The sequence below is a fragment of the Salarias fasciatus genome, chromosome 7 (assembly GCF_902148845.1).
Source record: "Salarias fasciatus chromosome 7, fSalaFa1.1, whole genome shotgun sequence".
In the NCBI taxonomy this organism is placed as follows: Eukaryota; Metazoa; Chordata; class Actinopteri; order Blenniiformes; family Blenniidae; genus Salarias; species Salarias fasciatus.
In genome coordinates, this window is record NC_043751.1 from 14,839,932 (window position 1) to 14,865,591 (window position 25,660).

Consider the following 25,660-nt stretch of genomic DNA (forward strand, 5'->3'; position numbering starts at 1 on the left):
CGCTGCAATGTCTGAAAATAGAACATTAGTAATGACACAAAATCATGTGAGAATAAGTGTTTAAACTGTGAATTTTCGCTTAGAGGGTTTTGTCTGTGTGTGTGTGTGTGTGTGTGTGTGTGTGTGTGTGTGTGTGTGTGTGTGTGTATGTGTCTTGGCATCGCAGGTCCTGTGGGCAGAGCAGCAAGTGGTGAAAAAAAGGAAGAGGCGGGATGTCTACGAAGACCCAACAGACCCTGATTTCTCCAAGCAGTGGTACCTGGTGTGTAACGCTCTCTTTTCTTTACATAAAACGGCATACATGATGTAATTTTCAACAGCACCCTTGCTGATGTATAAAAGTGACATCTAAGCATTATGAAAAAGAAATTCAAGCGGGTCCACAGCCAGGGAGCCTGTGTAATGATTTTTCATCTTTATTTAATTCATTCAGAATGCCACTTTAAATTGTGTGGTTCCAGAAACGGGCCCGCTCTGCATTGAATAACAGCTCTGAAGCCACATCTATGCATACCTGATTGAAAGATGCGTTCGCTGTTATTGTGATGGAAGTTATCAGTTTGGGTACGGTGCGTCAGATAGTCATAAATTGAATGGCTGGATGTCGGGCCAAACCTCATTCTTGTCATCTTCGCCCCCTCCACAAGTTTTTCTGGGTGTAATTTATAATTCAGTGCATCCAAGGATGTTAGGTTGAAAGTAAAATTACACGTCAGGACGGATCCCCCACCGAACTGTATCACCTGTGAAACATTGATAGCAAATGGTCCTGGCACTATGTCTGTTTCATTATTCACAGCTTTTCTCTGAGATGCTTCAATTTGCCCTAATCTCCCCCTTTCTTCCTTTTTTTTTTATGTGCACGAAACCTCCGTCACAGCAGCGGATTAATGACAAGATTGACTATCCCAGACATAAATCACCAATGAAGAGAAGTTGTAAAACAACCTCTGCCATTCAGCATTAGGCCCTTTATCGTCTGGGGTCTTAAGCACTTTTTCTCCTTTGTGAAGTATTCTCCAGAGCGCTGACTTCAAAATTAATTAATTAATTAAAATCAATAGAACACGATTAGCTGAAGGCACAGAGTGTGAAGTTTTGTCTTGGTGGTAGACCAAGTTCTGTTATTCTGGAGGGGTTTTTTTAGAGAGCATTCCCAAACCTCCATCCATATTTTACACCAACCCTCTGCACCCACAGTCACACACACCACACAGAGGGGCAATTTAAAATCACCAGTCGGCCTCAGATTCACGTTTTTTTTGGACTGTGGTGAAGTGCACAATGACTGACATGCACTCGAACTGGGAATATTCTTGGTGTGAGTGAGCTAGCCACTTAGAATATGCATTGAACAATTATTTCAAAAGATCAATGCATTGTGGATGTTGCAGATATCCTGGACCTTAAGCCGCTTAACCAAAAACACTGGTTCTCCTCCCAGAAGTGCACATGCAGGAGTTGTGTGTTTTAGAGGAAGTGAATCAGCAGGAAAAGGAACAAGGGGCAGAGAGGCTTTTCGAAGATGTCTTTCTGTTCCTCCATTCGTCTATGTTTATCTATAAACATCTCTGTCACCTCTGGCACTCACCTCTCCTCACACCGCTCACCGTACAAATTTCCCCTTATTCACCCCAAGCACGTATTACCCCCAGGTATGGCCTATTTGTCTCCCTTCCCCTCCTCCCGAATGCTTGGAGACTGTTGTTTCTTGTGCAAGAGGTGTTCCCACCATGATTCCTGACCTGCAACAGGTTGTCTGTCTTTTTTCCTGACAGCGTAAATGGAGTAGGATGTTCACACTGGGCAGGCCAACCTGAGCAGCTCGGCGCGTCGTGTGATGCATTAAAATTGGATTTTAAGTGTTGAAGAACCGCCTCCCTTCTTGCTTTTTACGTCTTCATGCTTAGTTTTGTTGTGGGCTTTCCTGTGCTTTTAATTAAAGAAAAAAAAAAAGTAATAAAATCTCTTTACAGATGGTTTAGCTGCTTCATCAACCGATTTCAAGAAATACTGACAGCTGAGTGTCTTTTACAGTTCAACCCAACGCATCAAGACCTGAATACACAAACCGCCTGGGCTCAAGGCTACACGGGGAAAGGTGTAGTGGTCACCATTCTGGATGATGGCATTGAGAAAAACCATCCTGACCTCATCAACAATTATGTAAGTAAAATAGAATTGCTCAGAAGTGTTAATAAAAAGAGAGAAAAAGGGTGCAACTGTACTTGTATTCGCCCCAAATCCTTTGATACTTGATGCCCTTTGAAAACAGCAAACAAGATGTCTTCACCGCTGCTGAAAAGAGAGAAAGGCAGCATTAGTTTGAGCAGTTCTGCAGCTGAAATTGCTCTTCTGGCCTTGGAAAAGGGAATTTGTTGTGGGCACTTTGTTATTTTATTTACTTTGAGAGAAAACAGGTCAGTCTAATAAAGGAGCAATATTGCCAATATTTCTGCTTCTCCTTCTTGGTGTTATTTCTGACTGATTGCATTTAGATGGTTACAGCAGGTGGGATGTTCATCAGTGTTTCAATTTTGTGACGTACATGGTGAAAATATTTAATCCTTATTTCATCTCAGCTGTATCCAAAAACCAGCTGACCCCAAACCGGGCACATAGCAAGCAGCGAAGGCTGCGTATTGTGAAAGAAAAGTCCCTATTTGATGCTAACATTTGCAGTGAATGGAAATTAAAAACAGCTAAATGACATAAATGAGGGATGGCAGCATTATAAATGAGCACTTGAAGAGCTGCGTTGGCGTCTTCACCCTCTTTTGTTTGTCTGTAGGACCCTGAAGCCAGCTACGATGTCAATGACGACGACAATGACCCCCAACCGAGATACACGCAGAGAAATGAGAACAGGTAATTTGCTTTAACTTATTCCGCATGAAATCATGCAAATGCAAATATACCCTGAAGCTTGGGAACGTCTTTCTAATGGGATGCCCATTTTTACTAAGCACCTCTCGTTCAACACCGCTTGTTTTTCACTTCTCATTCTCTTCATTTAAATGTCCGTCGACGGGGAACGGCGCCGGCGAGAAGGCAGGTTTTTTAAAGCTTTTGGTCCAGTGCTTTTGGAGGAAAAAAAAATTTACATTCGGAAGCCAATTATATAAGTTTGAAAGCACTGGTGCAGTCTTTTTGCAAAGTCTTGAAAGACCCTTGCCTTTTTTCCTGCATCAGTACACAAGCCAAGCTGCTGTAGCAGCATTTCAAGGTCCAGTTTGTACAGCCCCACAGCTACACTGCCACATTTGCTGCTAATACAATGCTTGTTTACTTGCCCCCAGCGACTCGTGCGTCTCCCTCTCCATCTTTGGCGATCACTTTAAAACACGTTTGCCCCATTTAATGACGGAACGCTAAAGCCCCCAAGTTTGGGTGAATCCCGGCCATTCATCCCCTCCGCTACTCCCATCCCTCCGACTGCTATGGTCTCCTGCTTTAGTCCAATCCCCCCCGGAGCAGATGAAAAGCTACATCCCGCTTTCGAAATACACAGCAGGATTTGTCTCAAATCTCTCTCTTTTCTAGGACGATGCCGCTAAGCCTTTTTGTTAGTTTGTTTGTCTTTATTGCTGCTTCAAAGTGCAACATCAACAAGAAGTTGGTCTCAGAGAAAATAAAAAACTAAATACTGTAGGTTCACCATTTTCTTAAGAGATAGTAGAAGCCATTGTATGGAAATAAATTCATTACTGCATAGTTGCTCTGATTTGAGCTCTCTCACGGCTCATCTCTCTAAGCCGCTTTAGCTGCACAGGTAGCGTTGTTTGTTTTTCTGTCCTCCACCAAAACACGATCTATTCATCTACAGTATTTATTAATCTTGAAAAGGAAAACATCAGTAGTCCTCTTTTTAAGCTGGGGCCTTGTTTCTTGTCCTTGCCGACAGCTCGGGCAGCCATGCAGAGCGACCCCGGCCCTTTCTGTCTCTGCAAAAGTAGATCCCACTCCGTCCTGCTGATGGAACAAAGCTCTACTGGAGGGGATTACTTCCTGACCGCGGTTCACTGCAGCTCCACGACTGCATCATGCTATTACTTCACAAGGCACACGTAATAGTAAAAACACAGTAAGGAGGTTTGCGCTCGCACATTCGCTGTTTTTCCCTGTCAGTGGAAGCGCCTCAGCAATTATCTTAGACGGGATCAATTTACGGGCATGAAATGAAAAGCAAGGGTGTGTCACCGTGTCTTCGGCGCTGAGCTCCGGCGTTTCGAGTGACCTGCGGACAAATGATCACCAGAGTTATGTGAATCACCACACAGTAATGCAGGCTGACAGTGAGTAATGCTCGCAACCTCCTCACAACGAGATTATATGAATATATTCATAGAAAAACAACAAGCTAAGAAGCCTCTGATGCGGGCATTTCCCAACAATTGTGAAGGCGGGTTCATTTGTACTGATGAAACCAGAGGATAATTTTTGGATTCTCCCTTCTGGCTTTTTCCACACTGATGCTCTGTTTTTGAGTTGGTAGTTATTTGAAGGGGGATGCAGGCTTTGTTGATGGCAGGTGGGAAATCTGGTCAAGCAGGTAATCCATTTATGCTTAATCATGCTTTTTTTTCTACTTCTTCTTCTTCCTTCCTTTCCTTCCCTCCAGTCTCCCCCCCTGTCATCTAAGTGTAATGGAAAACGTATGGTGTTGGAATTTATAGTGGAGGATATCAAGATTAAATTCAGCTCCGGTATACAACCTGCCGGGAGGCCTGAAGTATTTTTTTCATTAATCACTAAGAAAACAGAAGCTTTGCAGTTTACTATGTCATGTATTACAGAAAACTCCGAATCTCTAAGAAAAAAACAATTCTATCTATGGTGCTTGTTCTGAAAGTGATTGAGCAATAACGTGTCTAATTTCATTTATTGGTATTCAATTCATAATCTAAGCCGAAAAGTCAAGTCTGATGACATCTTTATACTGTGCATTTTACTGTTAAATTACATAATCACAACATGATATCAATTCACTCGTCTTAATAATATGATTTAAGGTTTGTACGCCACAGTTGTATATTATTAGAAAAAAATTAAACTGAAACATAATTTTAAGGCAGTGAACCAGATTTCCATAAATTCCTGGACTAAATATGTAAATATTGTGAGTCAGTAAGTTCTCAGCAGCTTGATTAGCTCTGCTGTATTTTCGGAACAGGTTATTTTTTTCTTCCACTATTTGACAAGGTGAAATGAGCGATGAAAAACAGCACAACTATTTCTATACCTGTAGCCATGCTAACCTTCAATTTTACTCATTTTTTCATTTATGCAAGGACATTTTTTCCCCTAGATTGTCTGTTAAGGCATATTTATCCCAAAACAAACACAAACAAAGACAAAAAGACTTTTTGTTCCTCAAAACCAGACGGCTTGCTCACCTCGCCTCGCTTTCTTCCATGTTTTTCTCCATGCACCATACACAGCATCTGTCTCTTTAACTTGTCTATATACACCTAATAACTCCTGTGGGGGAGATTTCATTAATAGACATCCACATACCAGTTTGAAAGACTGTGTAGTGACAAGCTTTATTAAAAAATGATTGGCATCCTACATAGCCTTTTGTCCTTCATTACAAATCAAACCACCATCACCTGCATACTAACACTGGTTAAACTCAAGGATACAGGAGTGTGCGCAGTGACAAATCTGGATGGCGGCCTTGCAGAAGACCAAGAAAAGTGTTTGCACACTTCTCTTACCCCAGAAAAATTGATTTCCCCTTGGTAGCACGTGGCAATTTGTTTCTGTGACCATGGAAATGCTTCTTCAGCAGAAAGACACCGGGGTAGGGAAACGGTGAATGGACCAGTTGTTTCAGAAGACGCACGGTTTTTATTTCATTAAATTCTTAATTTCTTCTGACATTAGTCAAGGCTGGGTAGACATATCTGGCATTAGATGGTGACGAGGAGCCTTAGGGTTATTAAGTGGTAAAACAGCAAGGGACTTTTCTATAGGGGACTTTCTTAATGTAGCAGAAGCTGATGTCTCGGGGTACTCGGTGATCAGTAATAGTCATGTATGCAATTTAAAATTAGAAGGATGGCACGTCAGTAACAGGAGGTTAAGCGTCTGTCTGTGACTCACACGTAATCTAAAATTATTTTTTTATGTGTCAGTGGGGCTCATTGTGGATTTACTGGGCAAAAATAAATCTCAATCCAATTTGAATTCTGACTGCCACACGGAGGGGAAAGGAAAAAAGCAACAAGGTTTAATACTGTTTGGAGACACTGTTTGCGAGAGTGAACAGTTTTCTGTAAATCCGTACTCCTGCTGTACATATACTGAGTATATTTTTAAATCTGTTGTTAAGGGAGTGATGCAGGCTGGATCAGACGAGCAGGGCACAGAGATCAACGACGGCAGCTTCCTCCTGCGTCGTCTGCTTTAGCGCCTCTGTTACAGTGTTTGACACTTCGGGTCGCACCTGCGCTGCCTTGACTTTGCCGCTGACACATTTTAAAACTCCACATTTTATGAAACTGGCGTTCCTCAAGAGTTCACGTTCACACTCAAGTTGTCAAGTGTGTTTTTTTTCCGTACTATTTTTTTCCTCTCTGGTGAAGAGGTTTTTTTTTTTTTTTAATTGATAGCATTAATTGCACTATGATTTGATTAGTTGCATTAGTTTATTAAAGTGACAGTACTTTATAGAAGTTGCTCTCCGGAAACAGATAAACAGAAACTTTGCTGTCAGCAAGTAAAAAGAAATCTTGATTGAGCCTTATGGTGAGGTTTAATTTGTAATGCTCAGTCCACTGACAGTTTGATAAAGGTTTACTCAGACTCATTTATTGCTCCGAGAAATGACAAATAATGACATTTAACACAGAGAAAACATTTTCCCTTTTTTCAGTCCAGACCTTACAGATGGCAGATAAATGCTTTCCACTATTTATAGAGTTCATCAATTATTGTTTATAAAGCTGCCACTCTTTGTCTTGTCTGAATACTGTAATTCTGCTTTTTCTCTGTCTTGTTTATTCTGTTGGGGACAGTTTGTTTATTTTCTAGACAGCCGGATTAGAAGTTTCAGAGATGTTGGCAAGAATTCCCCTCCTAAACCCAATCCTCTGTTGATGCTCTTTTCTTTCTTTCCCCGCCTGCTCTCTTGCTCCTGTTTTTACCCGAGAAAAGGTCCGTGTGATTGAAAGTTTTTGTTCTCCAGGCATCCCTGGAAAGTATAGCCTGCAGTGATTGGAGGTGACAGTCCTAATCCAAACCCCATTACCGATCACCTGGAGTCAATCAATATTACTCGGCTCAGCTGACTAGATACTGATGAATGGGATGTTAAACCAATTGTGTCTGCAGTATTTGGAGAAAGTCCAGGTTGAACATGGTGCTCGATGCTGAGTTATTTGTTTTTCTTCTGTGTTATTTACATAAATTGGGGTAGAGACGTTTGAAGTCATTTGAACATTGTTATTTGGACAAAATGATTTGACATCTTTAGATGGATGCTGGAGATGTGCCTTTATTTTGTAGCTTCTGTTGCTTTATGTCATTCATTGCTTATTCAAAATACCTGTAGTTTTATTAAATAGCTGTATATTGCGTATACAGCTTTTATTTTATTAAATAAAAGCTGTATAAAGCAGAGTAATTTTATTTTTAAAGGAGCACAGCTGTTACTCTGTTCTCTCACAGTTAAAAGAAGACTTTTGATTTCTGTCCATGGTTGTGGAGATTTTTATTTCCTTCCTGGTCCCCAAAAGTTTTCACCCATATAAAAACTGCCTTCAGCTAGGAAGTCCATGAATAGTTACTGCGTCTATCTGTACTTGCCTCATGACGGACTGGCAACTTTTCCAAAGTGTTTCCCTGCCTTCTGCCTATTGCATTGACGAATGAGTCGTCGTTGCTGGAAGTGGGCGGAAAATGAAAAAAATAAAAAAGTTTGAGCCTTTCCACACATCCCGGTTTTTAACATGTTCACCAGAATCGTCTGACCATCTCTTCAAGGACTCAGATGAGAGACCGACTGCGTTCATCCACACAATGAGCGTATCTGCACTTCACACTCCAGTGTAACCATTTGAGCAGACCAGCCCGCGGCCACAGCTGAACTGAGCTGAGTGGAGCAGAAAATAGCCTAATCCTTTTGGCAGCTTCAGTGAACGGACCCTATTCAGTCCCTCTAAAAACAGATATAAACTAACAGAGCAGTGCCAAAAGACAGATCCCACAGTTTAGCCAAAGCGCGGTTTAGGCATTCGTCATACTCGGTGATGCATATTTCAACACACATACGGTATACAACAAAAACACAAACAACGCATGAATGTGTATGTAGCTCTAACATAAATTCTCCACGCTCAAACACACATCTTTCTTGTTCTAAGGACTGCATAAGAAAGTACGTCACCTCAGCTTGGAGAAGTAATGTATCTTCTTTGCCTCCTTGCCAATAGTAATGCCTGCAGGAGTTTGAATCATTTGGGGCCACCGATTTAGCTTTGCGTCTGATTGTAGGCATGAAATTCAGTTCACACATGATAAAGAGTAACGCTCAGCCTGGCAAATTACGATCACAATATGTTCTGTGTCTCAGGGGCTTTTGGTTTTTCTGTAAACATAACCTTAATGATGTCAGTTGGGTTTAGGCCTGGAACTGCAGCATAAATCTGGAGGTGTGGCGTCTGAAACAAGCGAGCATTAAAGCAGACAAGTGGGATGTATTGAAAGTAGTTTGAGTCTAGACAGAATTCTCAGGATATAATCCCAGATTCAGGGCTTGGAGGCAATTTCCAAGTTAAAACAAGTTTATTAGAAAATTTGTATCAGTGAGGAGAAAAGTTGAGGAAAAGGTCGGTAGGTAACGAGGACACTGAACCCCGTTAGTTGGAACCATGGGAAGGATTTACGGGGAGAATGTGAAGCTGAAGAAAAGCTGCCACGAGACTCTCACCACCTTTGCAACCAGGAATAAACCGAGAAGCGCTCTTATCAGTCAACCCAGGGAGACAGACGGTGAGCTAACAGCCATGCACAGAAAGGTGAACAGATGTAGGAACCCAGTGGCCGTCAGGTTGAATCGAATCCGGAAAACTCGGGTCAGGTTAAATCCTCCGATGAGGACTTGAGTCGATAAAACACTGAGCGCAGAGTTCAGGGCGACGCAGGCACTGGAAAGGAGAGAGAGGCTGGTGTGAGAATGCGATAACATGTTTTGCTCATGCAAAACTCCGATGGGATGCTTGACCCATGAGCAGTGGAGTGGGATCTTCAGACCTTGATTCATCCTCTCTGTCTGGTCACCGGACAAAGGATGGCAGGCCGAGCACAGGCTGGCGGATGCTTCTGCTGAGCCGTAGAACGGGAACAGACTGAACGTGATAGTGTTACTTTCCTGCTCTGAAAAAGAAGCGGTGGTCACAAAAATAAAACACTGTCTAACCTGATAGATGTGCCGAAGATGAGTGTTAAAACTCTTGGGGACAAATATTTTCAAGACAAATCGCTTTTTACCAAAATTACAAGGACCCCAAGCAGAGGTCAGGATGTGATTATCCCAAATGACATGACTTGATATCTATTTTGTCCTGACAGGTTTGTTTAAAGCAATTCACCTCTGGTTTCCCCTCCAGATATTAACAAGGTGAAACGTGTTGATGACAAAGAACAGAGTGGAAAAAAAAAACTTGGCATGAGCAGGGATAATGCTGAAAAGAAAACAGGAACTTCCTGTCTCTTTAGTCACATTACTGTGTGCACAGTACAGTGTCTAAAAGTCCTATCCTTCTTTTAATTTTAAAAAAAGAACATCCTCCACAGGAAACAGGTAAGAAATTATGCACTTAGTCTCATGATGGTGGAATCTGGAGCAGAGAGAAGACAGAGGCGCCGACACACTAAAGGGACAATAGCACTCTTTAAATACAAGTGGGAGGTGGGGAATTAATACGAGGCATACCGATACAGCTGGGTAGAGGGAGAAGTTATTAACAGGAGGAGGACGGGGGCAGGAGGACAGGAGGACTGGAGAAAGGAATGGAGTGAAAACATACCCGAAGAAAGCATAAATTTTTGAATGAAAATCGATGAGAAGGCAGACCTAAAAAGACCCCGGTATCTACAGGATCCAGTGTTTGTGAAGATTACGGCGACCGGGGAATTTATGTCAGATATTCAGGCCTCTGTTGTTTTATTTTCTACCATCATTCCCTGTTTAATCACTTTCTCCAAGGTCTCCAAAACTTTACCTCGCTTTACCCACCTGAAGAGCACTGTTACATTTTTTTTTTGCTGCGCCTGTTACTGACAGGCTACCGCAGTGAAGACGATACACAGAGACAGCGAGAGCTGTGATTGGCCAGCATGGGCCGCTTGTGTTTACTCCCTTGAGTTTCCAGTGGCAGAGAAGATTGCTGAGGGTAAAACCTAAATGAAAAATGTAACAATAAAACTGTTATCTGCTGCTTTTCAGGAACACACTTCATAAAGCGTGTGTGAAAGAACATAAATATTGAAAACTGCTTGAAAGTTGTTCAGTAATAAACCAAGGTAAACACTCCCACCGTCATTCACAGCAGGAAGTTTGAAAACATAAAGAAAGCACACACAATAAACAATAATTCAACTTGTTTGAGTCAAGTATAATGTCAGGTTTATAATTAAATATGGGGCACGATGTCAATTCATTGCCTTCTCTTCCTTTTCAGCGTGTTTTTATGGTCTGTCTTCAATCTTCTGAGGAATGCGATTTAAGTGAATTTGGGATAGTGGAGGTCAAGGTTTTCTGTTTTAATAGCAGACAATCCCAGTCCACCGAATGTGCTTTGCGTCTTATTGATTCATGGCATTTATTTAAAAGCACATTAAAAAAAGAATCTGAATTCCATCCTTTACTCGATGAATCCTGAAAATAGAGATGTGATCACTACGTTGAGCTCATAACTTTTTATAACAAATAAGGTCAAGGTAGACTTTATTATCCCCAGAGGACGATTTGAGGTACAGCCAGCTATAAAACATACATAAAAGTAAACAGCATTCATACAATACACACAGTGATACGACTATTTACAGTTATCGAGCAGAGAAATGGCTATTGCAGCAAAAGTGTTGACCAGGTCCCCTTTGGTGGGGATCATTTATAAATGTATATTGTCGCCACCAATGTTTTATTTTTTTTAATCGTGCCATCGCTCACAGTTGTCCAGCTCGAGAGAGCCATGTGTGAATCCTGCTGTTATCTGATGCTGCAGGTACGCGGTGGCCTTGGCGAGAAATCAGACCGCAAAGCAAACAACTGGGATGAACAAACACGTCTTTAGCTCCCGCTGTTTGTGGAAACGTTTGTGGGTAACAAACTGAATGCACACACATTGCGAGCCGCGGTTCTGTGTAGCACAACGTTGAAATGAAAAATGCAACGATTTTCTGCTTTGCGGAGATACCAACATGCCAGCACTTGACAATGCCTTATTTACCTGCGCAGAGATGAAGGGAGGGGTATTTGCTCTTTAAAAGAAGCAGTGCTGGAAGGGAAATCACATTTGTCTTTTACTAGAGAAGGCACACTCCGCTGCACCGGTATCAATTCGCACCTTTCGCAAGATAAAAGCTTCAGTGAGACAAAACCATAAAAAGCCATTTAGAATGTTTAAAATACGGTGTCATGAAAATGGGCATATTTTTTTTTTCTTAAGTTTTGAATATGTATTGTGTGACATGGCTGTGTTGAATTTAAATTATGTAAAGGTGTCGCATTAGTGAAGCTGGTGGCATCGTGTGTGCGTATGTAAATGCTGGATGGATCATCTACTACTATTAATAGACTGTGGACTTGAGTATGTATTGACTCTGCCTACATTCTCCAATAAACGCCGGTGCAGTGTCTTCACCCAATAGGCTGGAATGTCCTGAGGAGGAGAGATAAAAGCTTTACCTCGCCTTCCCTTTAGCTTCCTTTGATAAGATAAGAGAGGTAAAGGAGGTCACATCGGTTGTGTGAATAGATCATCTCTGTTTCAGTAGCATTTTATCTCAGCTTTGTTTAAGCTTGGCCAGACCTTTCTTCTTTGCTTGTGTATGTGAATAGCCAAGGCTATTCAGTAGTCCTCATACTAATGATTTATTTAACTTGGTTGTCTTTCTCCGAGGTGCTGTTTCACTGTTTTGAGGGGGGGGTTTTTTGTTTTTTTTTTAATTGTCTTTCCATGTCCTCTAGTGCGGAACTCCGTTTTCGCATTCTTTTCAAAATATGCCGGCCTCACTGTTTGTTACGTCTCTGACACCTCTCCCAGTTTATTTTAAACGGATATGTAATGGAGGCATTCAGTAAAGTGTCTCGGAAATCATTTAATTTCATGGACATTTGAAAGATAAAATTGTGGCCTCATCGCAAAGCCCGTTTGTCTGCCTTGGCACGTCTGACTCTCTCCCTGGATATATTAAGCTGTCTGGCTTTTCTTTTCTTTTTTTTTCTGAATTCCATCCAGTTCAATCATTCACACGCATACATGTGTGTGTGCGTGTGTGTGTGTGAGCATTTCAGATAGTATTGAGAACAGCAGAACTGTGTTGCATATGGCCTTTCTAAAAACATCTTCCCAGGCCTTGGCTCTGTGCTCACGATGCCTGCCCTGGCTGAATCCTCTGCCTGGCATCACATCTGTGACTCAGTGGTGTGAGGATATGTGCAGTCCCATGCATAAAGGATTTTTTATGATGCTCTGGATGAAACGGGAGCTGTACCTGCTGATAGTTTCAGCCCAGGGAGTTGTAGACTTCCATTCAAAGCACTGATTACCACATTCTCACATTTGAAGTGTTAAAATACTTCGTCCTCATTTTGTTTGATGCAGTTAAGGCTGTGATTCTTTTCTTTTTTTTTTCACCTTGTTGAATTACAGCAATCTTAATGTTACCTAAGATTTGCATATCTTTTGAACAAAAGCCATTGAGAGCTGGCGCACAAAGAGGGGTGTTTCACTGTGCTTGAACTGAAAATATCTGTTTCCTTTCATGCATGTAGCTTTTTGGGCCGAGCCATCTGACCAGCCACAGTGCTGAATTTGTATATTTTTCTGTATTGTTGATTTTTAGTTCCTCTGCTATGGTTGCTCAGTTCGCTTGAACTGCAAGAAAATTAACAACGCTGCAAAAGATAAACTGTAAATTGGCCTAATGGCTGAAGACGAACTCCTCTCGAAAAATTTATCAAGTTAGCATCATTACCAAAAAATATTGCGCGTGAATTGGAACGTGCGTTGGCCGCCGTGTGACTCGCCGCTACTCTAAATCACTGCAGATGCACTTAGTGTGCTGTGTCACTTCAGATATTGATTTCATTTATGTTTACTCTGAGTGGATGCCGGGTCTACCGGGTCTCTGCACAGTTTTTTCAGTCATTAAAGACAAATACACCCTTGCTGCCGGTGCCAACATAAAATGTTATTACTCATATTCCTGTGGTGGAATGAAAAAGTATACTCACAGTGAGACGAGTGGTCTAATCACTCGTTTCTGTGATTTGCAATGACTGACAGTCACTATTCAGCACCCACACCACACTGCTTTAGCACATAATAACTTGATTGATTTATGTGGATGAGTTTGTAAAGCCAGTCAGTCAGACGTTCGTCAGACACGCAGTTGTGAGCTAAACAGTAACGAGTGGGCAGGCCGGAGCCTTTTTAGTGCTCTGATTAAACAAAGGCGACTGCCTGGTGCTTCACACGCAGGCAGAGATGCCCCGCCAAACGGAGAACAACATATCTGGAGTCTCATTAAAATCAGAGTGTGGACTGCGCCTCAAGCTTTTTCGTATGCTAAACGCGTCTTTAATAATCAGATAGACGAACAGGTTTATTCGTGTGATTTTTTTAATGATTTTCTGGGTTTTTTTTTTTTTTTTTTGGTCAATATGGGCTTTGAAGTTTAGTTTTTTTTTTTTTTTGTTTTTTTTTTTTTAAGGAAAGAAAGAAAGCTAAACACTGCATCTCTGCTTTCTCACACATGTTAGGAGATACCATGCTGTTGAGGTTGTGGAGGGTTATGTGAAGTCATGACCGCTGCCATAAGGGACCTGTTAGCGAAGGAATAGTGCAGTTTAACCTTTTGGTTTTGCAGTGTTAACATTTAATTGCCCTGCTGATGTATTAGAAGCTGCCATGTGCTTGTAGGTCCTTCTGTAAGGGCATATCAGTCAGTGAACAATAAGTGCTGTCGTGCTGCTCGATTGCCTTTTTTTAAATAATCACCGTACTGTTTGCAGTTGTTGACGTCCGCCGTCGTGAAATGAAGGGTTTTCTTTGAGCCGACGCATTTGGTTCTGTTATATAAAATTGAATCCGTCAAAAATCAAAGACGAAAAAACGGAACAGACAGTGAAACAGCCATGATTGGTTCCTGAGATGTTTTAAAGTGAGAGAAGCTGAGAATTAGGGGGAGGGTGATACTTCACAGAGCTACATGCGGTTCAATCAGGATCCCAGCTGGAGGTGCAGCCTTGCTTTGACCCTGTAAAATGACTTTGTCCTCCGTCTCTTCATCAGTGAAGTTTTTAGATCAAAAAAGCAGACAATTTCGGCCCTCTTAAACAGCGCCGGGGATGTAATTAGCATCGTTCCGATAACATTCGCACGGCGCGTCGCAGAGACGGGTGCGAAACTGCGCACCTCCTAATCAGATATCTGTAATCAGGCGGCAATCTTAATGACCTGTGTTAAATGCCAAACGCTGGTTCTGCGCCATCCATTCATAGTCTGATCACACCGTTTCAACAATGAAACTCAGGAGAAACTAATGGAATCCATCACAATGACGATCACCAGTTTTTTTTTTTTTGAGGTCCTGGCGCATTCAAACCTGCAAAGATCGACATTTAAACACGTCCCTGTCTCTTTCTGAAGACAAATCTGAGAAAGGTCTTGATAAAGAGCGTTTCTGGGGTCGGAGTGGTTTCCGTTTGTGAAGTGTTGTGTTTGACATCTTGACAACACTCAACAGGGAACCTGTCGGTTCTCCGACTCCCGAGACCGGCTTGAGGAATTAATGAGCGACTCTGTGAATAATTCACGTCCATCAATAGCATCTCATATTCTACTGGAATTGCCTGTGGCCAGTGACTGCTGAGGTAAAGTTTTAGACAGGTCTTTGTACCGTATTTATCCTCGGGTTTTAGTCTGGTTATTTTTGATTGGTTGAGGCAGCCTCTGGTAACCCTGTAGCTCGTGTCACAGGAGAAAAGATTTCTCTTTTTTTCTCTCAGAAAAATGAGTGGAAGTCAAAAGAGGAGCTCTCCAAGGTACTTGTGTTTCACAGAAGAGGAAGGTGAATGTATTGTAGGTTCATGGTTTCTCTCAAGTGCACAGAGATTAAGTCTCGTATGCTGATGGAAATACGGGAAGACACTGTTCCATGAATGCATTTATAGAAAACTTTTTAAAACATTTTTTTTATACTTTTCTAATATGAATCATTCCTACTGAAGTGAATATTAATAGAGTCTTTTGTTGATATTTATTGAGTTTCTTCTTATTAATTCAGGCATTTTTGGGATTGTTTGATCAGATGGAGTCTCACAGATGTCATTGCATATTGATTAAAATATTACTAAACTCTATACTAGTCGATAACTATTGCTGTGCAATAAAACATGAGAATCTCTTTGAAACAAGCCCAGTGTTTGTGTTATTCTGGGACTGCATTGTCGATCAAAAGCAGCTGAAAAGATAAAATACTTTTCTAAATCATTTACACAGAAAAAGACAAATGGGGCTCCTCAGAAAGAACACAACATCCAAACAACAGTGTTGTCAATTTATTTATTAGAGTTTCAGTTTCTGTGCTCACTGCAATTCTACACACTGGTATTTTTTTTTTTTTTTTTTTTTTTTTTATCTCTTTGTGTGACTGAGATGCACGGGAGTTTTGTAACCTTGTACTTGTTTATGTCCAGAATGCTATTTACTCGTCTTTGTCTGCTGTTGTTGTTGTTATTATTGGGGGGAAATGTATCCTTGATTCTCTTCGTAGCGTATCATTCTCACCGCAGAGCTCGTAGCTCTCCGTCTTGTTTTAAGTCTAAAATTATAATCCTCCATAAATGAGTCATGATGCCATGTAGAAGGCATATCATGGTTTATTTTGACATCTTTTGTTCCAGCTATCAGGACTCTGCCGCAGTTAACAGAGGGACCATTGGGTTTATGTTTCTCTCCACTTTGATGTAATTATAGCAACAGTTAAGCTCCAGTATTGTTTTAAACCAGCATAGTTCAGCAAATACAAACATCAATTGCTTTTATACCAACTGTATCTAGCAGTCCGCTGCTTGATGTGCAAATTCCTAATCCTCTTTCTTTTCTTTTCTTTTTTTTCCTCTCACTTCTCTGCAGACATGGAACTCGGTGTGCCGGAGAAGTCGCTGCTGCAGCCAACAATGGCGTGTGTGGCGTAGGCGTGGCCTATAACGCTAAAATCGGAGGTGAGTGAGGCGTGCAGCCGATGCTCTTAATCAGACACAAAGTTTTATTGGTATGGTATTAATCTGAATGAGTTAGCCAAGATTGATTCAGTCTGGGACTTGAGTAACAATCAAAGTTTAATAGAAGCGGTGCAGTAACATTTTAATGAGTCAGTAATAGATTTTAAAGCCTAAATCCATAAGGATCTTTGTGGTTCAGTGAACTTTTTTTTTTACTGGAAGACTGGCGGTATGGTTCAGAAGTGTGAGCGTAATGCAGAGATGTGTCATTGGGAAGAGGAGATTTTGTTTGGATTTTTTTCTGTAACGGTTCATGTTTACCAACTCTCTATTCATGTTTGAAAACGGGGAGCGGTTGCTGCAGTGTTTTTCTTGGTGGTTTACACCTCCTAGCAGCTTAACAGCCCTCAACCACTGCTGTCGGATTTTTCATGATGCTCCCAAATATTTCCTACCAGTAAAAAAAATTCTGGACTTGTCTGCGATTTGCTGCGGCGAAGCTGTTGTGGTGGATACAGTATGTAATTTAGCATCGCCTTGCTGAAATATGCAAGGCCTTAACTGAACGTGAGATTTCCTGGATGGGAGCAAGCACTTCTCTGAAATCTCAATAAACTTTAGACATTGATGGCGCCCCTCCATTAAATGGTAAAATCTCCAAGTTTATTCATCTGACATGTTATTCATGTTTTAATGGGAATGCAGAACAGATTCAGTGGGCAAATGACTGCATTCTATTCTTTCACATTTAACAAAAACCTCCCGAGTTTTGAAGAATTAAGGTTGTAAATGCTTCAATGGTGTTTCTTTGTGCCTGTAAAAACTAATTAAAGTGTCACTTTCATGACTCATATTTGGTTTTAATGTCTGAAGATAAATGCCTATTCTTCTAGAAATTATTGTGATGATTTCTTATTGCTGACTGAGCGTACAGTATTAATATGTTAATGTCCTTATTAGTATGACTTATTCACTATTTATGACAGGGTGAGTCTGATTGTTCTTAATTCATGACTCGGTCCAAATTCTTCTGGATTTTTGCCTAACGCTTTATCTTTTTTTTTTTAAGCAATTACATAAAGAGCACGTCCAATTTTTAAAGTGTTTAGTTGAGTCGTTTTCTGATAAGGGAACGTCTTGAATTTATTCGGATGCCAGAAAACTTGATTTCCTCATCTGGCGGACCTCTATTCACACCGGCGTGTAAATCATCTGCCTAAAAATGCTGGTCAAAATAAGACTGGAAGGGCGAGCTCTTGTTCAAACAGCAATAAAACTGTCAACGTGTGAAGACATCCATTAAGAAAGAGGACATGTAGCGCAGCTCGTTTAAATGAAAGTCGTGATCACAAATTAAGTCTGAAAGGAGGCTTGTTTTTTTTTTTGTTTTTTTTTGCCTTCCGAAAATCTTCGTAGTTGATAAAGTATTCCAAGGAGGCTTTTAGTAACTTTTGTCATCAAACAATCTGTCAATGCCACGATGGCAGCCAACAAGACTCGGCGGAGCCCTGAGCAGTCCCATCCACAGATGTTACTCATAACTCTCCTTCTCTGTCTTCATTACCGCTCATCTCCCCACAGATCTGCACGCTGGCCCCGTTTCTCATCAATTACTCCTCCGTGAACGTATTCGCGTCACGGGGTCAGCGGATCGTTGATAAACAGCTGCGGTTTGGGTCCGGTCGTCACGGCCTTTGTGCGCATGTGAGCGCTGGTGTCTGCAAGGCCGCTGAAAATGCGCCTCTGCTTACAGAGTAATGAGCAGAGATAACGCTTTAAAACCTGTAACTGAACCTCTGCGTTTACTTTCTCTTCTGCCTACTGTACCTATATTACACACACACACACACACACACACACACACACACACACACACACACACACACACACACACACACACTTAAGAGCTGCAGCTCTCCCTGCTACCTCTGACTTTGCGAAGCTGCAGGGAACTCACTCAGCGCTGGCTTAATAAGGAATCGAGGAGCCACAGGAAGTTGATGAGAATTGTTACGACAGTAATTATCATTACTGCTGCAGTACAACCCCCGCATAACGATAAGCAGGAAAACATTCTGCTTTATGTTGCATGTTTAGCCAGTTAACTTTATTTCCATTCGCTCAGTATTCAAACTTGGGTTACGTGGAATCGAAATGCCAACAGAGTAATTACCGCCTCGGCCACATCCCCTCGGACGTATGTTTGTACCTGCAGGGCTGTCTGGAATGGATTATTGAAGTCTTAATGTGGATGTAGTCGGTCATAGTGTTGAGTCTCAGGTCCAGCGGTCCTCTGCTAGTAATGGACCTTATTTGAGGGTGGTTTATTTCATGCCTCTCTACAGATATTAATGTTCAGACTGCTGATCTGAGGCTGCTTACTTCAAAGGCTCTGGCAGGGTTGCGTTCAGGTATGATGAAAGGTGGCATTCAGTGGTACGCCGTGGACACAGCAGTCTGTTGGCGGCTCTGTAAACTCTGCATATATATATATATTTTTTTTTTATCCGTGTGTGTCTATGTTTCTCTTTGTAGTGTGATAGACTTGTCCACTTGTCCTTTCTGTATACATCTGTGGGGTCAGAAAACAGACTTTCGTATTCTAACAGCCATATGTTTTATGTAGCGGTAAACTAGTGTAATATCTGCTGCAGCATCTGCGGCTGAAGCTTTGTGTGCTAACTCATTAAAACTGTGACTCTGTTGAAGCCTTTGTATCTTCCTGTGAAGTCTTTTGTTTCTCCTGTTTTCTGTTTTGTTGTTTGTTTTCTCCTTTTTGTAGCTCGAGATGAAATGGGAATCTGTGTTCCAACCCATTCCTTTCAATCCTTTTATGACTAGTTTTCACATTTCATCACCTCGTGCTGTTTTCGCGTCTCAGGTTTTTACATCTCTCCACCTATCTCGTGGCGAAATTCATACGCAAGCTGTGTTGAGCATCTGTCATGCTGTCATTTTTCCCTCAACCACTTTTCAGGTTTGGTAACCCAATATGCACCATATTGCTTGTTCTCTCTTGCAGGAGTTCGTATGCTGGACGGCGAAGTGACAGATGTGGTGGAGGCTCACTCTCTGAGCCTCAACCCACAGCACATCCACATCTACAGCGCCAGCTGGGGCCCCGAGGATGACGGCAAGTCGCTGGACGGCCCTGCCAAGCTGGCTAAAGAGGCTTTCCTTCAGGGAATAACCAAGGTCAGGACAAGCTCAGACTTTTAATCTGCTAATATCTCCTGTTTCTCATCAACAATATTGCCATCAAACTCATATTAGATCTCTAAAGTGTTTGAGCTACATTCTGAGAGACTCTGTGCGTTACAGTAGATTGATTCAGCTCAGTTTCATACAAAAACTGGCAATATGCATTTATGTCTCTTTAGTTTTTGTTCACCAAATACAATAGCTTATGTGGATTTTTAAGGTCTCCTTTCTTTCTATTACTCTTATGTTGAGATTACTGTTGGGATAACCTGTGTTATTGGGATTTGAACCCATTAATGTGAAATTTGTCTCATGCCAATGTGTGACAGATTAACTGTTTAAAAAAAAAAAAAGGGCTTAACGGGTCTTTTTCAGGTTAAAAACGATATATGTCAGTGTGTTTATTGTCACGGTTTCATCCTAACATTCACTAAATAGTCTTTCCTAACCAATGCGGCCTTTGACCAAGACTGAGCCTGAGCAGCATCAGATTCCCATAATTTGACACCAGCTTCATCTTCATGGCAGACATTAAAAGGTTCACCCTAAAATATTCAATACATTTAACATTGAGATGAAAATTCACAAATGTAGTATCGGAGATGTGACCTAAATTGTGGGAAAGTTCACTTGAGGCATTGCAGAAAATCACTAGTGATAATTGACAGGTTCGTTCGGGTTCACATCAGGATACAGGAAACATAAATCAGAGGAGAACAGAGATCAATACATCACTGAGACCTTCAGGATCTCACTACCTTTCTGATATTCGTTGATAGTCACCTTGCAACCGGACCTAGCACATTTTTTTATTTGAGGTATAAAGAATTAATCTGTGAGCCTGAGCAATGCAGGTAGGAGGAATTTTTTTTTTTTTTTCACTTCTAGTCAGCTGCTGGGTCCAGCCTCAAACGCATTGCATCGGCCTGAGAGTCATATTGATCTTCTCACCTAACTCCGACGCAAGAGCAGCAAATAAGTGTGTCTCAAAATATAAAACTGTTCGTTGGAAGCCACATACACGCAAAGCAATCTATCATGTGAGCATCAGAGGCAGCCGGGGAAATTGTTGTTCTTGACATTTAAGTATTTCTGTTCCAAATGGTAAACCAGAGAGTGTCTGTCCATTTTTCCATCCATACAATCCCACTCTACTGGTGTCTAATGGCAGATTTGAAACTAACTATGAGAAAGGACAAACTCAAGGTTGTTTAGTTAATTACCCTCTGAATCCCATTTTAGGGTTGGATGGAATAAAATATTAACAATACAGCATATTGTCTAAGTGTAATGACATAATTTCTCATGTGTCAGCATGAAGACGTGAGCGGAGCATCTTTTTAATGATGAACGGGAGAGAAAAGAAGTGGAGCAGCATTCACTGATGCAGACCAACAGTTAGATTCAAACGCAGATGTAATTGGCATATAAATTAAGAAAAGAAAAAAAAACTTCTACATTTCCAGTGGGAGAGAACATCACATATCCAAAACCAAATGCTGCGCATACCATAAAGTTTTGGTGAGGGGAAAAAGCCGTCAGACAGCAACACAACAGGACCCCTCTGGATCGCCGCATGTTGTCCTGGCAGTGCGATCGCCCTTGGCACTGGCGCGTTATCGTCTGGCCTCTGCAACCTGCAGCAACGGCAGCGCCGGGTCATAAATTGGACATGAAGGATTTCGAGCAGCTTCGAGACTCGAGCATTAGGGTACGCTTCGATTCGGATGGCATCAAATACTCAGTGGAAGGATATTTATCCCATCTTCTACAGAGAGATCATTTGCAAGATGGAGCCGTAGGAATCCATTAAGAAAATTGAATGGATAATCCTTTTAAAAAACACTCTGAACAAGCTCATTTAAGGTCGGCGTTCAGGTCCAATTAAGGTGCCTTTTTACACTTATGAGCTTAACATTTTAGTGATTAGCCATGCCGGAGAGACAGCGCAGCAATAACATGGATGAGGAAGCCCGTATTCCAGTGTTTTTTTTGGAATTTCTCATAACTGTAACCAACACTGACACTGTTCTCATTTATCCACCGGACTCGAGCAGACCAAGAGAACAGCGATCTTGAACAACAGCTATCTTCCTGTCAAACACCATGACAGAAAAAAGATAGTTTTTGATGCTATCACGAGCATCTCTGGGCGAGATATATCAGTTTTATTTTTCCACTTTATCGATTCTGTTTGGCCATTTAATTGTGTTATTTTGAAGGGTTTTTTTTTTTTGTGTGGGTTGTATCAAAGGTCTCTCCTCTTGTTTTTGCTTCTGTACTTCGCCATACATGCGACCCTGTATGGTTTGTTATGTTAAATGCCCGTTGTCCACCCACGTGGTTCAACGTGAAGGTGAAAAAGAGAAGTTTTTTTATCAGTCCTTTTCATGGTGAGATTCACTGTGTCTGCTTTTACACTTTGATTAAAAATTAATCTTCCATTGTTTCAATGGTTTTGGAATTAATGTGTTATAATAAAAAAGTCAACTGAAGTCAAAATCATCACTGCAGATAATTATGCAGATAATAATACCTTGATTTAGTAGACCTCTGCAAATGAATACATCCTTGGACTTTTAAACAACCGCAGATGAAAGACAGACAGACAAAAGGGTTTTCAAAAGATAATCTCTGCTGCCTCCATGAAGTTGTTTATGAGAGGAACATTATGATGTAAGATGACAAGAGCCAATTAAAACCGGCTGAAATAATAAGTCTGGAAGTCGTTTCGGAAAGGGACACTGAGGTCACTGTGCACCCGGAGGCTGCTGTAAGGCTGCGGAGTCCTGACAGCACATGCCCTCCTGCCCTGCGTCTGCAGCCCGGCCCTGGGGACGGGCAGCGGGAACTGGTCAGCAAACCTCAAGCTATAATCGGCAACATATCGAGAGAAAGGAGGTCAGCCGTGTAGGAAGCAGACCCACCAAGCCCAGTGCCTTCCAGGCAGCGAAACTTTCAAATCAATTCTAAAGGTCGTAGGTAAGCAGAGCAGGCAATACAAAATTGTGCAAATGTGAACAAATTTTCCACAGTTTTGTGTGTTTCACAGCAGCAGCTGTGCTTTGTACTGACTAAAGGCAGTCTATCGATTTTTATGAATCTCTAGCAAGAAGCGAGTCACAGTAATCCAGTCGGCTGGAGACAAATGCATGAAAGATGGTCTGTGTGTCTTTGAACAAATGGAGCAAACTAATCTCTGTGGTGCTCCTGAGTTAAGAGAGGACACCCTTTGTTACTTTGCTAAAATGGTCGGGGAATTTTTAATCTGAGTCATAAACCTCTCCCAAGATCTCCAGCCTGCTGCCGGCTCTCCATATCCACCCGTGCTGGATGTATGTCTCTTATGCTGTCTGCTTTACTGGCACAGTGTCTCTGCCAGATTGTTCTTGTTGTCATTTATCAGCGTTGTAATTATATTCAGCCTGAGTAAATTTGGTAATTACATTCCTTCTATTTGTTATCTGATGTTCTGCTGCGGTAAGTCGCCTGACATTATGATGTATTAATAGGAGTTGTGCCTACAAGCGCTCCAGTGTCTCTGAAAGGAAGCGCTGAGATGATAAGGCGGTTAAGCAGTGAGACAAACGTCTTCGTCAAAGGCAATTCTTCACACTTCAACCACCTCCTGTTACCGTCGTTCTCTGGATCTCCTCCGTCCGCGATTCCATCTCTATCGAGGTGTGTGTGTCTCTCTGCGCCGCAGGGCCGCGGCGGACTGGGCTCCATCTTCGTCTGGGCCTCGGGTAACGGCGGCCGCGAGCAGGACAACTGCAACTGCGACGGCTACACCAACAGCATCTACACCCTGTCCATCAGCAGCACCACGCAGTCCGGCAACGTGCCGTGGTACAGCGAGCCCTGCTCCTCCACCCTCGCCACCACCTTCAGCTCTGGAAACCCGGGGGAGAAGCAGATAGTGGGTGCACACACACAAACAAACACACACACACACACACACACACACCAACACACAGGCTTTGATTACGTGTTGGGTTGAATGTCAGATCTTAGAGAAATAAACACGATTCCGCCACTTGCCAAAAGTTGACGCCGCTACATCCGGAGTGAACACTGCTTGAGAGTGTATTTCCATTAATCTTGTCGCTCTCGAATCAAAAATAAGCATCAAACTGTCAAAATCGGAGTGACTGATGTGGAACATACAATGAGCCGAGCTGACAGACATGGGGAGATACCACATGCTTCCTTCAAGCTGCCTGTCAGCTGAAGAAAGCCTCGCCTCGGGGACACAGAACAACATAAAACAACCATAAATCTGCCATCCCCTCCAAAATACACCAGAGGCACGCTGCAGGCAAGCAAATGCTGCTCATCAAATGGGTGAAATTGAAGTCATTTGAAAATATACAGCAGCTCCGGCTTTGTATTTATGCTTCTGCAGTCAGAGGCTGCTGTTTGATGTATTAGTGCGCCGCCACAATTTGCTTTTGTCCAAAACTAGTATTTATGCTGGTTTTTTGTTGGACGTCGGCGCGCTACATTTGCAGACTAGCCTTTCAAACAGATCTGGCGCAGACTAGCAAATAGCTCATTTAGTGGACAGATTTGGTCACCTGTCATCTCGGGAGATTACAAAAAATTGGCGACTGCAGACACAGACAAACAAATTTGAATCCCAGTACCTCTTAACTAGCATAATGCCTTTTACTGCACTCCGCTGTAATTAAAGCTTTCTGCTGTTCGCACAAAGAAATAACAAAATGTGATGGTTTCCAACAAAAAAATACTAAAAAAAAAAGGAATAACAGTGTTCCAAAGCCCCACAAAAAAGCTAACAAATTGCCATTCAAGGCATTATTGTTATCACAGACCACAAACTCTACAGAATATAGCTTTTTTATCGCTCAGACTGTTCAGTTACACCCTGATTGTTCTTTTGTTTCTAGATGCAATTTCGAGAAATTTTAAGTAATTGCTTTGGCAATTATGTTTGCAAATTTAAAGCAATTATCACTGTTGGGATGAAGCTAATTGTTGTTTTTATTGTTATTATTATTAAAAACAAAACATACAGAACCTTGTTTTCTTTTTACTTAATCTGTTATTTTGTCTGTTTTGGTTTTGGAACGTTCAAATACAGTTAAAACAAAAAAAAAAGGAAAGAAAGAAAAAAAATCACCTTTCATGAGTTTTAAACTCCTGACAAAATGTTATAAAATCAATAGAGAACCCAAATAGCAGAAAGCTCTGCAGCAGTTTAATTCTGTTTCACTGAGGGTCAACTGAGGATGGTCGAGACCTTACAATGAATTCTAGCAGAGAACAATCAATCCACATGTGAATTATTCCCAACTGAGCAACAAATACTCACTTTGTTGGCAGATTGACTTTATTCTGTATGTGACGAAACAAATAAATTCTAAAGGTGTGAAATTATAATAGTTACACATTTCCATATGAAATAATATATTGAGAAAAATCAACTTAAAGATCGTTTACATAAAAAACGAAACAGGAACCGGGGACTAAATCCTTGATGTAGGAGTGTTTTTCGTGTTTCCCTGAGATTTACAGTCGGCGTCCGCGGGCCCCCACCCCGGCTTTGTTTACTCCGCTGCCACGGAGACATCCTTCCTCAGATAATGGTCATTAGTGCCACAATCTGTCAGGGCAGAAGTTGCACTCCAAGAATGCGTCCCTAACCTTCACAGCTCTTCCCGGCTCCTGGCTATTTTCTCAGTTCTGACGCATCCTCGCCGTGACCCAGACGGGCCTCATTAGCTTCCCGGCGCTGGCAGGGACCGGGAGCAGAGGTGTACCTGGAGTGCTAACATACTTTGTCCCGCCACACCCTGACCTGGCTGACATTCCCCCCCCCCCCGGCTGGGACCTTTTGGCTGCCGTCCACAGACCCGAGACTGGGTCTACCTATTCATTCAGTCTCTCTACCGCCACCGCCCCCCTCGATAGCTTCAGTAGAGCTCCCATTTGTCCCCGACCTTTCCCTCGTCAAACAGTGACACTCTCTCACCG

General features: G+C 41.9%; 1 protein-coding gene across 3 annotated transcripts in view; it reads left to right on the forward strand.

Annotated features, from left to right (window-relative positions):
• furinb (furin (paired basic amino acid cleaving enzyme) b) overlaps positions 1–25,660 on the forward strand; it is a 79,409-nt gene that overhangs the window by 46,070 nt on the left and 7,679 nt on the right. For all 3 annotated transcript variants that reach the window (XM_030095359.1, XM_030095360.1, XM_030095361.1), the window contains exons 4-9: positions 167–262; positions 2,038–2,166; positions 2,792–2,868; positions 16,374–16,462; positions 19,485–19,657; positions 23,370–23,582. In XM_030095359.1, coding sequence (XP_029951219.1) covers positions 167–262; positions 2,038–2,166; positions 2,792–2,868; positions 16,374–16,462; positions 19,485–19,657; positions 23,370–23,582 — 777 coding nt within the window. The remainder of the gene's footprint in view (positions 1–166; positions 263–2,037; positions 2,167–2,791; positions 2,869–16,373; positions 16,463–19,484; positions 19,658–23,369; positions 23,583–25,660) is intronic.